The sequence below is a fragment of the Sus scrofa genome, chromosome 16 (assembly GCF_000003025.6).
Source record: "Sus scrofa isolate TJ Tabasco breed Duroc chromosome 16, Sscrofa11.1, whole genome shotgun sequence".
Classification (NCBI taxonomy): Eukaryota; Metazoa; Chordata; class Mammalia; order Artiodactyla; family Suidae; genus Sus; species Sus scrofa.
In genome coordinates this window covers 51,818,122-51,830,482 of record NC_010458.4, presented here as the reverse complement: position 1 = coordinate 51,830,482, position 12,361 = coordinate 51,818,122, and the positions used below count along the sequence as shown (strand labels likewise).

The 12,361-nt window shown below is 49.4% G+C and overlaps 1 protein-coding gene across 1 annotated transcript in view; it reads right to left on the bottom strand.

Moving 5' to 3' along the window:
* SH3PXD2B (SH3 and PX domains 2B) overlaps positions 1-12,361 on the bottom strand; it is a 125,605-nt gene that overhangs the window by 28,292 nt on the left and 84,952 nt on the right. Inside the window, 1 exon segment of the mRNA XM_021077089.1 lies at positions 6,792-6,926. Coding sequence (XP_020932748.1) covers positions 6,792-6,926 — 135 coding nt within the window.

Genomic DNA, 12,361 nt, shown 5'->3' with positions numbered 1-12,361 from the left:
GTTATCATCCCCACTGCACGGATGAGGAAACGGAGGCTCGAAGAGGCAGGACTTGGGCACGTTCACGCAGCTTATGGCGGAGCTGCGATTTGTACCCAGGTCCCTCTGATACTGACAGCGCTGGCCTGGTAACTTATCTAAGACACTGATTTTGCATCTGTTCATGCCAAAGCACATCTGGCTGCAGAGGGAACTGCTTGAGAGGCCGCTCACGCAGACTCAGGCCCTCTTTCTTATTCGGGGGTGGGGTGGGGGGAGTGGCCCTCCCTCTCTAGGGAAAGGGCTCTTCTGGAGCCTGAGGTGGGCAGAATAATGACTTGCAGGGCAAAGCGTTAGACTTAGGGCTGCAGATGGGATTAAGGTTGCTCATCAGCTAAGCTCCAGACAGGAAGTTATCCTGGCTTATCTGAGTGGACCCTACGTAATCACAAGGGAGGCAGAAGAAGACTGTGGGGGATATATGGCTAAGGAAAAAAGGCTCAGAGAGGGGCAACGCTGCCGGCTTGGAAGATGCAGGAAGGGGCCCCGAGCCACGGGATGGGGCAGCCTCTAGACAATGGAAAAGACAAAGCAGCAGATCCCCTCCTGAACCTGCAGAAGGGAACACAGCCTTGCCAGGGCCCTCATTTTGGCCCAGTGGGACCCATTTTGGGCTTTTAACTTCTAGAACCATATGATGATACATTTGTGTGGTTTTAAGACCCTAAGTTTGTGGTGATTTGTTACAGCAGCCATAGGAGATGAACACAGGGCCCGACAGGCTGTGCCCAGCAGAAATGGATAAATAGCAATGAGGTCCTGCTGTACAGCACAGGGAACCATATCCAATCACTTGCGATAGACCATGATGGAAGAAGATGAGAAAAAGAATGTGTATATATGTCTAACTGAGTCACTTGGCTATACAGCAGAAATTGACAGAACACTGTAAATCAACTATAATAACAAGTTAAAAAATCATTAACAAGTCAACAAATAACAAATGCTGGAGAGGGTGTGGAGAAAAAGGTACGGTCCTCTGCTGTTGGTGGGAATGTGAATTGATACGACCACCATGGAAAACAGTATGGAGGTAGCTCAGGAAAGTAAAGGTAGAGCTACCATATGATCCAGCACTTGCACTGCTGGGCATATATCCAGACAAAGCTTTCATTGAAAAAGACACATGCACCCATATGTTCAGAGCAGCACTATTCGTAATAGCCAACACATGGAAACAACCTAAATGTCCATCAACAGATGAATGGATTCAGAAGATGTGGTACATGGGAGTTCCCTTATGGCTCAGTGGTTAATGAACCCGACTAGGATCCATGAGGATGTGGGTTTGATCCCTGGCCTCAATCAGTGGTTAAGGATCTGGTGTTGTGAGCTGTGGTGTAGGCTGATGGCTATAGCTCCGATTTGACCCCTAGCCTGGGAACTTCCATAAGCCATGGGTACAGCCCTAGAAAGTAAAAAAAAAAAGAAGAAGAAATGGTACATATATACAATGGAATACTACTCAGCCATAAAAAGGACAGATGAACCCCATTTGAGGCAACATGGATAGATCTAGAGACTCTCATACTAAGTGAAGTAAGCCAGAAAGAAAAAGACAAATACCATGATATCACTTATTTGTGGAATCTAAAATATAGAACAGGAGTTCTTGTTGTGGCACAGTGGAAATGAATCCGACTAGGAACTATGAGGTTGTGGGTTTGATCCCTGGCCTTGATCAGGAGGTTAAGGACCCAGCGTTGCTTTGAGCTGCGGTGTAGGTCACAGATGTGGCTTGGATCTAGCGTTGCTGTGGCTGTGGCACAGCCTGGCAGCGACAGCTCCAATTAGACCCCTAGCCTGGGAGCCTCCATGTGCTGCAGGTGTGGCCCTAAAAGGACAAAAGACAAAAAATAAATAAATAAAATAAAATACGGAACAGATGACCTATCTAAAAATAACAACAAAAAAATAGAAACAGATCATAGCCAAGAAAAGCAGACTTGGGGTTCCAAGGGGGAAAGGGGAGGGAGTGGGATGGAAGGGTATTTTGAGGGCTTTTTGGATACCAACTGTTGTATTTGGAATGGACGGGCAATGGGACCCTGCTGTACAGCACAGGGACATGTGTGTGATTGGGTCACTCTGCTATACAACAGAACTTGACGAAACATGTAAATCACCTACATTTAATAATAATAATAATTTAAAATGAAAAAAATTTAAAAAAGAAAAACAGCATCTGCTCCCCAAGACTGCAAACCTCCAGGTCCTAGAGACCCCAAAAGAGAAGAGAAGGAAGGGGCAGACTCTGAGCGAGCCTCCTGGTCTTGCTGGGAGGCCTTGGCTTTTGAGCTCCCTGAAGAGGAGGCCAACTTCTGCTTTACCCGACTGGCTGCTCCCCCCCCTTTTTTTTTTTTTTTTTTTTTTTTTGGTCTTTTTGACTTTTCTTGAGCCACTCCCGTGGCATATGGAGGTTCCCAGGCTAGGGGTCCCATCGGAGCTGTAGCCACCAGCCTACACCAGAGCCACAGCAACGTGGCTACTCCTTTTAAAATACATGTTTTGGTGGAGTTCCCTGGTAGCTTCATAGGTTAAGGATCTGGCCTTGTTACTGCTGTGGCTCAGGTTTCATCCCTGGCCTGAGAACTTCCACACGCCGCTGGTGTGGCCAAAAAAGTAAAAGACATGTTTTGGTGGCTGGGAACTGTATGTGTGTGAATGAGTGGACTGAAAAATTTGTGGAAAATCACAATTCAGAAAATATGGTGTAGAGTTCCTGCTGTGGCACAGTGGGTTAAGAATCTGGCTGCAGCGACGCAGGTCACGGTGGATGTGCAGGTTCGATCCCCAGCCTAGTGCAGTGGGTTAAGGATTTGGCGTTGCCGCAGCTGAGGCATAATTCCATATGCCTTGAGTGTGGCCATTTAAAGGAAAAAAAACCTTGGGAAAAAATATGTCGTAAGCATCCTAAGGACTCGTCTTTGTAGGTACCTGAAGCCGTATCAACAGCAATGACCATGGAGACGCATCAGACTGTCTCAGTGCCTCACACCTACGACCGACGGGCCAGGTCCTCACAGCAGCCTGTGAGCTGCGTTCCATCACTGCTCCATTTTACAGATGGGGAAGCCAAGCTCAGAGAGGGGCAGTGACTTGACCAAGGTCACCAAGACAGTGGCAGAGCCGGCATTCGGACCCAGGCCTCCTGGCTTCACGGTCTCAGCTCTTTACTATGGGTACTAATGCCTGCATTGCTGGAGGGAAAATAAATTGGTACGGCCACAGAAGCAGGTAACTTGGCAGTATCTTAAAGTTGAAAGTACCTGTAGCCTACAGTGCGGCAGGCCCACCGCTGGTGTCCAACCTAAAGAAACACTCACCCACGTGTCCAAAGAGGTACTGTTCTTACTCGAGGAAAACATGGCTGATTCCGGTCAAAGAGAATGCAGATGTTAAAAGATTAAGAAGAGCTAAATGTTGACTTAAAAAGTCATGCTGCAGATAAAAATATATAGCATGACAAAAACAAAAACAAAAACAAAAAAAAAAAGGAGTTGCCGTCGTGGCACAGCCGAAATGAATCTGACCAGCATCCATGAAGACACAGGTTCGATCCCTGGCCTTGCCCAGTGGGTTAAGGATCTGGCGTTGCTGTGGTGTAGGTCGAAGACATGGCTCAGATCTGGCATTGCTGTAGCTCTGGCGTAGGCCGGCAGCTACAACTCTGATTCGACCCCTAGCCTGGGAACCTCCATGTGCCATGGGGGCCACCCTAAAAAAAGACCAAAAAAAAAAAATGTATAGCATGATAGACCAATGGGGTTTAAAAAAACTACAATATGATACATACAAGCATGAAACACGATGTGTATGTATGATTATGTGTGTACACACGTGCATACATATATGTACACACGCATATGTACACACTGTGTACGTACATATAAATCTCTGTACACACATATCTATACAGACACTTAAACAGCTGTGTGTGTTACAACTGTCAAGAAGCATTCACTCCAAACCGATCGAAGGGCGATCTGGGTTTGGAACGCAGGCTAAGGATGAAAATAGATTTTAACTTTATCATTAAAGTTGTAAGAATGTGTTCAGATATTACCTGGGTAAGTAAAATGTCATCAAAAATAAATGTTGCCTGTTCCCTTGCTCTAGAAATGTCTTGGCTACTGGGGCCACTTGTAGTGTTATCTAGTATTACCTGCAGAATACACACGAACACACGCACACATTCACACTCACAAATACCCATGCACGCCTAATTTCTTTACTTGATAATATGAACACAAAAGACAGAATAGGAAAAAATACACATAAATGTTGCCAGTGCGTTGGCCCGTTGAAGATGCCAGCATCTGCGCTTTTTTCCCTGCTGCTTCTGGACACGCCAGACTTGTCCCCACACCCATCCTGGCTTCTCCCAAGCAACTGTGCTTTTCCTGGTGTCACTCAAACATGCAGGGGCGGGAGGGGTGAGGGGGTGTGGGTGGGGAGTGGGGGAGCCCTTCTTAGTCCCCATAGAGCATCCCAGCCACACCCACAATCCGCCTGTCCTCATTTCTAGGAAACAGAACGTCACACGGCCTGAGGGCCAGCTGGAATCGGTCTGGAATTCCAGCTGGGTAACCTGTCACGAGATCTTGGGGGAGTGACCGAGTCACTTGGAGTCTCGGTGTTTTCAGCTGTGAAGCAGGATGACAATGGCTACATTGAGTAATCGGTGGGGGGGGGGGGTTGGTTGGCTAATGCTGATCTCATGACTACCGGGAACATGATTCAGAGTTGCTGGAAACAGTCTTTCCCCAATTTGCTGGACCTTAACTAGCCATGGGGGTATCACAGAGATTGGCCCACTAATATTACTAGCTAGGGTCACATTTTAGCCACAACAAAGTCAGTGGGTTTGTGCCACTTTTTCCTGGAGAGGGTCTGCTCATGCCCTGTTCCTTGCTCTGTCTTCGGTGGTGCCAATGCCCTATTTTGGCTCAAGAGGCAAAAGGGAAGAAAACTCACACTTTTGAGCATTCCCTGTGGGCCAAGCACAGGTTCAGGCCCGCTCTGGGTATTGCCTCCTTTAATCCTTGAGGCACCAGCCTTGATGAAGCAACCTAGATGCCTGTGAGATGTGGCGTTCAGATGGAACCAGGCTAAGTGTCACAAACATGTCACATTCTGTCCCGGCCAGTGGACAGGCAGACCTCGCTTTATTGCACATCACAAGGTTTGCGGCAGCGCTGCATCGAGTAAGTCTATTGGTGCCATTTTCCCTACAGCCTCTGCTCACTTTGTGTCTCTGTCGCACGTTGTCCCAATATTCCAAATCTTTTCATTATTTTTCTATCTGTTACAGTGATTTTTTTTTTTTTTCCTTTTTATGACTGCGCCTGTAATATATGGAAGTTCCTGGGCTAGGGGTTGAATTGGAGCTGCAGCTGAGGCCTACGCCAGAGCCACGGCAACGCCAGATCCTTAACCCACTGAGCGAAGCCAGGATGGAACCCGCATCCTCATGGATACTCGTTGGGTTCTTAACCCACTGAGCCACTATAGGAAACTTCTGTTACGGGGATTTTTGATGTTACTATTACAAAAAGATTATTACTTGCTGAAGGCTGCTAGCATTCTTCAGCAATAAAGTTTGTGGGGTTTTTTGTTGTTTTTTTTTTTTGGTCTTTTTAGAGCCGCACCCATGGCATATGGAGGTTCCTAAACTAGGGGTCTAACTGGAGTTGCAGCTGCTGGCCTACACCACAGCAATGTGGAATCCAAGCTGCGTCTGTGACCTACACCACAGCTCACGGCAACGCTGGATCCTTAACCCTGAGCAAGGCCAGGGATTGAACCCGCAACCTCATGGTTCCTAGTTGGATTCGTTTCCGCTGCACCACGACAGGAACACCGGTATTTTTTTAATTAAGGTATGTACATGGTTTTTTTTTAGACATGAGGGTATTGCACACTTGAAAGCCTACAGCAGAGTGTACATATAACTTTTGTTTCCACTGGGAAACCAAAAAGTGGGTGTGACTTTCTTTACTGCAGTGGTCTGGAACCCAACCCGCCATGTCTCTGAGGTCTGCCTGTTTGTGCCAGTGGTCCCTGCGACAGCTAGTGGGCTGGGACAGTAGGTCCATCCCACCAGAACCCCCAGCGGACAGGGCCTTCATGAAGATTTCCATGGCAGGGGAGTTCCCGTCGTGGCGCAGTGGTTAACGAATCCGACTAGGAACCATGAGGTTGCAGGTTCGGTCCCTGCCCTTGCTCAGTGGGTTAACAACCCGGCGTTGCCGTGAGCTGTGGTGTAGGTTGCAGAAGCGGCTCGGATCCTGTGTTGCTGTGGCCTTGGCGTAGGCCGGCGTTTACAGCTCCGATTTGACCCCTAGCCTGGGAACCTCCATATGCTGCGAGTGGGGCCCTAAAAAGACAAAAAAAAAAAAAAAAAAAAGATTTCCATGGCAGCCAAAGGCCCATCCACATGGCAAACTTGCAGTGGAGGGCTAGGCTCCATGCCTCCAGGTGCAGGTGCTTTGAAACAGGAAGGAATGTTCATAAAACATGAACCTCAGAACGCGTCGGGAACATCTGACCCAACAGGATGCTGCTGAGCCGTGACCAAGTGGGGCCCTCGAGCACTGTGATCAAACAGGGCCAGCTCTCTAGCGGGCCATCAGCTGGAGCCATGGAAACGGACCCGCCTGGGCTGGCTGCTGCAGTTTCTGCATTCCCAAGTGTTTCCTGTCCCAGGCTTGGTGACAGTGGAGGGTGGAGGGAGGGATCCAGGGCCCTACCTGACTCGTTCTTCTCAATGATGTCTACCACCTGCCCCACGCTGAGGCTGATCTCCGAGCTCTCCTGCTTCTGGTAGTCCGCCACCACCACATACTGCTCCAGGACCATGGGGTCCACTGAAGTCAGGTCGCCCCCTGGGGATACAAAACGCTACCAGATGTCACATCTGGCCACCACTCATGAGGGAAGGCACAGGAGCTGGGGGTGGGGGGGGCCAGGAGGAGGACATTTCAAATAGAGCAAGAAGTCGTGGCCACCTCAACCATTTATCCTTTCACTCATTTGTTCACTCAGTCACCAAACCTGACCAAGTGCCGGTCCTGGCAGGCACTGTGGGTTCAGAGCTGATGAGGATGTGGTACTTGCCCTGAAGAAGCCGACAGCCCAGCGGGGAAGTTCATTCATCTCTCCATCCATTCATCCACTGGCCATTATCACCCATCATCACCCCACCAACTAAACATCCATTCATCATCCATCCATCTATCTATCCATCAATCGCCCATCATCACGCATCTATTCATTCACAAAGTCACCAGCGATGTTCCAAACATTCTATTAGATGCTGGAGGTACTAAAGTGAATGAAACAGACACGACTCCCAGCCTCAAGTAACTCAGTCTGGGGGGGGAGACAGACCCATGTGCAAATATATATGATCACTAAGTATACAGGAGACTATTAGTTTTCGATCGATGCTTTGCTGGAAACCACCAGGATGCCAGCCAAAGGGTGAGGAGGAAACAAGCTCCTATGTTAAATGGAGGACAACCCCCCTGTGGCCCCCCCCCGCAAAGGAGGTGACATAAAGCAGAGGCCCCTGAGACAAGGAGGCCTCGGGAGAATGGGCACAGAGACCTGCAGGCAGACTGTGGGATGGGGAAGGACCCTGAGCCTTCTAGGAACTGGGAGGAGGTGGCTCAAGTCAAGGAGTGAGGAGAGAGCAGTCCTGGGTGAGGTCACACTGGCAGACAAGGGTCGGAGCAGGCAGGGCTCTCTGAGCCACGGCAAGACGTTTGGATTGTTTTTAAACTCTGAAAGGCTTTAAGCCACTAAAAGGCTTTAAAAGGGAAATGACAAGTAAAGATGTACATCTTTAAAAAGAGAAATCTGGCTGCCATGTGGAAATTGGATTAGAGCCTGGCAAGAAAAAGAAAAAGAAAAAAAAAAGCTGACCAGATGGAGGTGGTGGCGTGTGCAGACAAGAGAGGATGGTGGCTTTGGATCAGGGCAGGGACAGCAGAGCTGAGGTGCTCCCTGAGAGGCCATTACCACAGGACACAGTGCTGTATGGCCCTGGTTAAGCACTGAGACACATCTGCTAAATGAATGAAAAGCTATCATAGCACACGGGGGATGCAAAGGAACATCTGAGTTCAAGACACTCCAAAGAGAAGGGTCAGCACTTTTTAAAACAAAAGCAGGCTGAGGAGTTCCCGTTGTGGTGCGGTGGAAATGAATCCGACTAGGAACCATGAGGTTGCAGGTTCGATCCCTGGCCTCACTCAGTGGGTTAAGGATCTGGCGTTGCCGTGGACTGTGGTGTAGGTCACAGATGTGGTTCGGATCTGGTGTTGCTGTGATTGTGGTGTAGGCTGGCAGCTGTGGCTCTGATTAGACCCCTAGCCTGGGAACCTCCATATGCTGCGGGTGCGCCCTAAAAAGACAAAAAGCCTGGGGGGAAGAAAAAGGCAGGCGAATGTGGCGGGAGGGCAAGCTGGCATGTGTGGCCACCAGGCCCTCATTTTCAGAAAGCCTGGATTCCAAGTACTCCCTTCTGTTGTTTCCATAAACCACTGAAATATCCATCTATGCATCTCTGCGCCCAAATACACCCATAGTGAGCCAATCTTGTGCATCTCTGCCCGACTCTGTTGGGTGGTGTCTTATTGAAAATGGCCATGGTGGGAGTATTGACACCGTGGAAATTGGCAAATGCTACAAAGCAGGGTTTTCCGTCAGAGAGCTGGTTGTGAGTTTTTACCAGCACACCACTGCACTCCGGCCTCTGACATCCAGAAGCAGCACAAAAACCCTTTGTTAGGAAGGGTTCTGTGCTCTGAATTTCTGATGTGGAAAATCAGAGCAGGGCACTGTCGCCAGGTGAAGGGTCACTGCTTCTTGGCTCTGTGACCACGTTCTGGCCATTGGCCCTTCCAGGCTGAGGTTAATGGAAGGAAGTGAGAGGGCCCCGGGGTGCCACTTGTACCCTGGGTGGAGAAAGCATGAGAACAGAGAGAGAGAGAGGAGAAAAAGAGGCAGAAGATATGAGACGAAGGTTCAGAAGACGATGGGGAGGGAAGCAGCCCCGGTCAATGCCTGTCACAGGCTACACACTGTACATAAACTATCTCGACACAACTGGCCTGGAGGGTAAGTGCTACCATCCTCATTTTACAGACAAGAAAACAGAGCTCAGGGAGTTCCTGCTGTGGCACAATGGGATTGGTGGGGTGTCTCTGAGGCTCTGGGATGCAGGTTCAATCCCTGGCCTGGCATAGTGGGTTAAGGATCCGGCGTTGCCGCAGTTGCAATGTAGGTCGCAACTGTGGCTCGGATCTGATCCCTGGCCGGGGAGCTCCATGTCTTGAGGCAGCCAAAACAGAAAATAAAGGGAACAGGGACTCAGAGATATCAACTGACCTACCTTGGATCCCATAGCTGGCTGGTGACAAAGCCAGATTTGAACCAGGTCCACCTGGTGGCAGTGGGTGAGGAAAAAAAGATGGAAGGCAGGCAGGCTGGTCGGAGGTCTGCTTGCTCTCCTCCACTGTGAGCCCCTATCACCACCCCTAAGTCTCATTTCTTTGCAGCTCTCACTCCTGCTGGCCCTCTCTTCCGCTGTCATCTCCCACCCAGGTCAGGCGGCAGGGCCAACCTCCTCCCAGCCTCAAGCAGGACAGTCCACCCAAGGCAGCCTGGCCACTACCCCCTCCCAGTGAGTAATCTCTTGACTGTGTCCTTAACCCCCTGGCACTGCTCCTGTGAGGTACCATCATATGAACGGGTGAAGGCAGACCTTGGCTTGGCGGAGGCTCTTGGCTGCCTGTCCTGGTCATTGTGAGCTGGGGACACATTCCCCTGTGAATGCAAAAGTAGAGACCAGGGTTTACCCCAGAATACAGCCCCCCCAGACGTCAAAGCCTCAGGAATGCATCTGCCCTTCTGTTTTAACCTCACGTGGTAACTGTGCTTCCCTGGGCCTCACCTGGAGAAAGAGGAGAGAAGCACCACTTCACAGTCAGGCTGGAAGGGCCGTACTCCCCGTACTCCCGCATGGGGGTTCTCTGCTGCCCCCTAGCGGCAGCCGTCAGGACGACCCCTCGCAGAGCCACCAGTCTGACACGGGAGGACTTCCTGCTAGCACTGCATCACTTCGCCCACATTGTCACTAAGCCACATCCTCTGCACCAGCATCTGAGAGCAGCTCCTTGGGGCCAGAGGTGTGGAGGTGGGGCCCTCGTGATTGGTCTCCATCCTGCCGCTCCTTCATACTGCAGCCAGAGTGCGCCTTCAGAATTGCTACTCTGATCACGCCATTCTCTGCTCAGCACGCGCTATGGCTCCCCAGTGCTCTCAGGTTCTCCAGGACCTGGACTTTGCCTGCCTTACTGGTTTCACTTTTGGCCACCTAATCCCTGGCTCACTTCTAAAACTGCAAAGCATGAGGGTTCCTTTGCATAGCTGTTTTCTCTGTCTGGGCTGTCTCCCCCTCTCCTCTCCATTCAAAAGAGAACCATCTATCCTTAGCCTCCTAACTGGCTCCTGCTGCCAGCCTTGACCCCGATAATCTCAACACAGCAGCTAGAAGAAAACTTTTGTTTATTTTTTTATTTTCTAGGGCTGCACCCACGGCATATGGAGGTTCCCAGGCTAGGGGTCTAACTGGAGCTGTAGCCGCCGGCCTACGCCACAGTCACAGCCATGCCAGATCAAGGCCATGTCTGTGAATTTCATCACAGCTCATGGCAATGCTGGATCCTTAACCCACTGAGCGAGGCCAGGGATCAAACCCACAACTTCATGGTTCCTAGTCGGATTCGTTTCAGCTGAGCCAAGACAGGAACTCCAGAAGAAACCTTTTAAAAGATGGCTCACACTCTTCAAAGTTAAGGTCCTGCAAAGGCTTCTGCCTCACTCAGGAAAAGCCCCAGTGGCCTACAGGCCTAATCTGTCTCTGATCATTACTTCTCCATTCTCTCCAAGGTAGCACAGACCACTGCTTCTCCCCATTCTCTCTTCCTCCTATAGAAACAACTGATTTCTAGCTAGGCCTCTTGGAATAAGACTCCTTTGTGGATGGGAATGGTCACGTGACTAAGTTTTAGCCAGTAGTGTAAGTGGAAGTGTTCTATGTAGCTACTCGGTAAGAATCCTTGTAGGAGGGGCTTACCCTATTTCACCCTTTACTTGCTCCTGCTGGCTGAAAGGTGAAAGTGATGGCTGGTGCCGCAGCAGCCATCTTGGACTCTAAGATAACCTTGAGAAATGCTGGACATGTGTGCCAAAGCCACGCGATAGGAGTCTGGGTCACTCCTACCATCAAACACTGTATTACTTCTGGGCCATCTATGGAGTTTGAACCAAGAAGAAACAAAATTAAATTTCTTAAGCCACAATTATTTTTAGTTACTATGCTCTGGCCTCCTTGCTATTGTTTGATAGTGTGAAGCATGTTCCCACCTGAGGGCGCTGTGCATTTGCTGTTCCTTCACCATGGCCAGTCTCCTGGAGATACCTGCAGAGCTTCCTTCCTCCCTTCCTTCACTTCCCGTTCAAGCGGCATCTTATCAGAGACCTTCCCTGACCACCTGCACTGCCTCACTCTTACTTCCTGCCATAGTGCTTTTCCTTTTATTTTATTTATTTATTTATTTATTTATTTTTTTTTTTTATTTATTTCTTTATTTTGTCTTTTTAGCTATTTCTTGGGCCGCTCCCGCGGCATATGGAGGTTCCCAGGCTAGGGGTTGAATCGGAGCTGTAGCCACCAGCTTACACCAGAGCCACAGCAATGCGGGATCCGAGCCACGTCTGCGACCTACGCCACAGCTCACGGCAACACCAGATCCTTTAACCCACTGAGCAAGGGCAGGGACCGAACCCGCAACCTCATGGTTCCTAGTCGGATTCGTTAACCACTGTGCCATGATGGGAACTCCTGCTTTTCCTTTTAAAAGCCATCAGAGAGTCTATATACTTACTTGTGTCCTTGTTGTCTATTTTTTCACTCTAGAATATAAGCCCCATGAGGGTGAGGACTCAAGTCTCTTGTTTACTGCTGTACTCACACTGCTTAAAGGCTCACAGGACCATGGTCTGCTTTTGGGCAAGGGGAGCTAAGAATGTGTTTTATATTTTTAAAGATTTGTAAAGAATCAGAAGGAGAATGAGTGGAAGAGGAAACCCTTTTTTTTTTTTTTTTTTAATCAGTGACAGAGATTGCATGTGGTTCACAAAGCCTGAAACATTTACTATCTGGCCCTTCAGAGAAAAAAATATTGCCGGCTCCTGGCCTAGAGCATGAATGGCATTTACAAAGGCTCAATAAATATTTGAATGAAAGAAT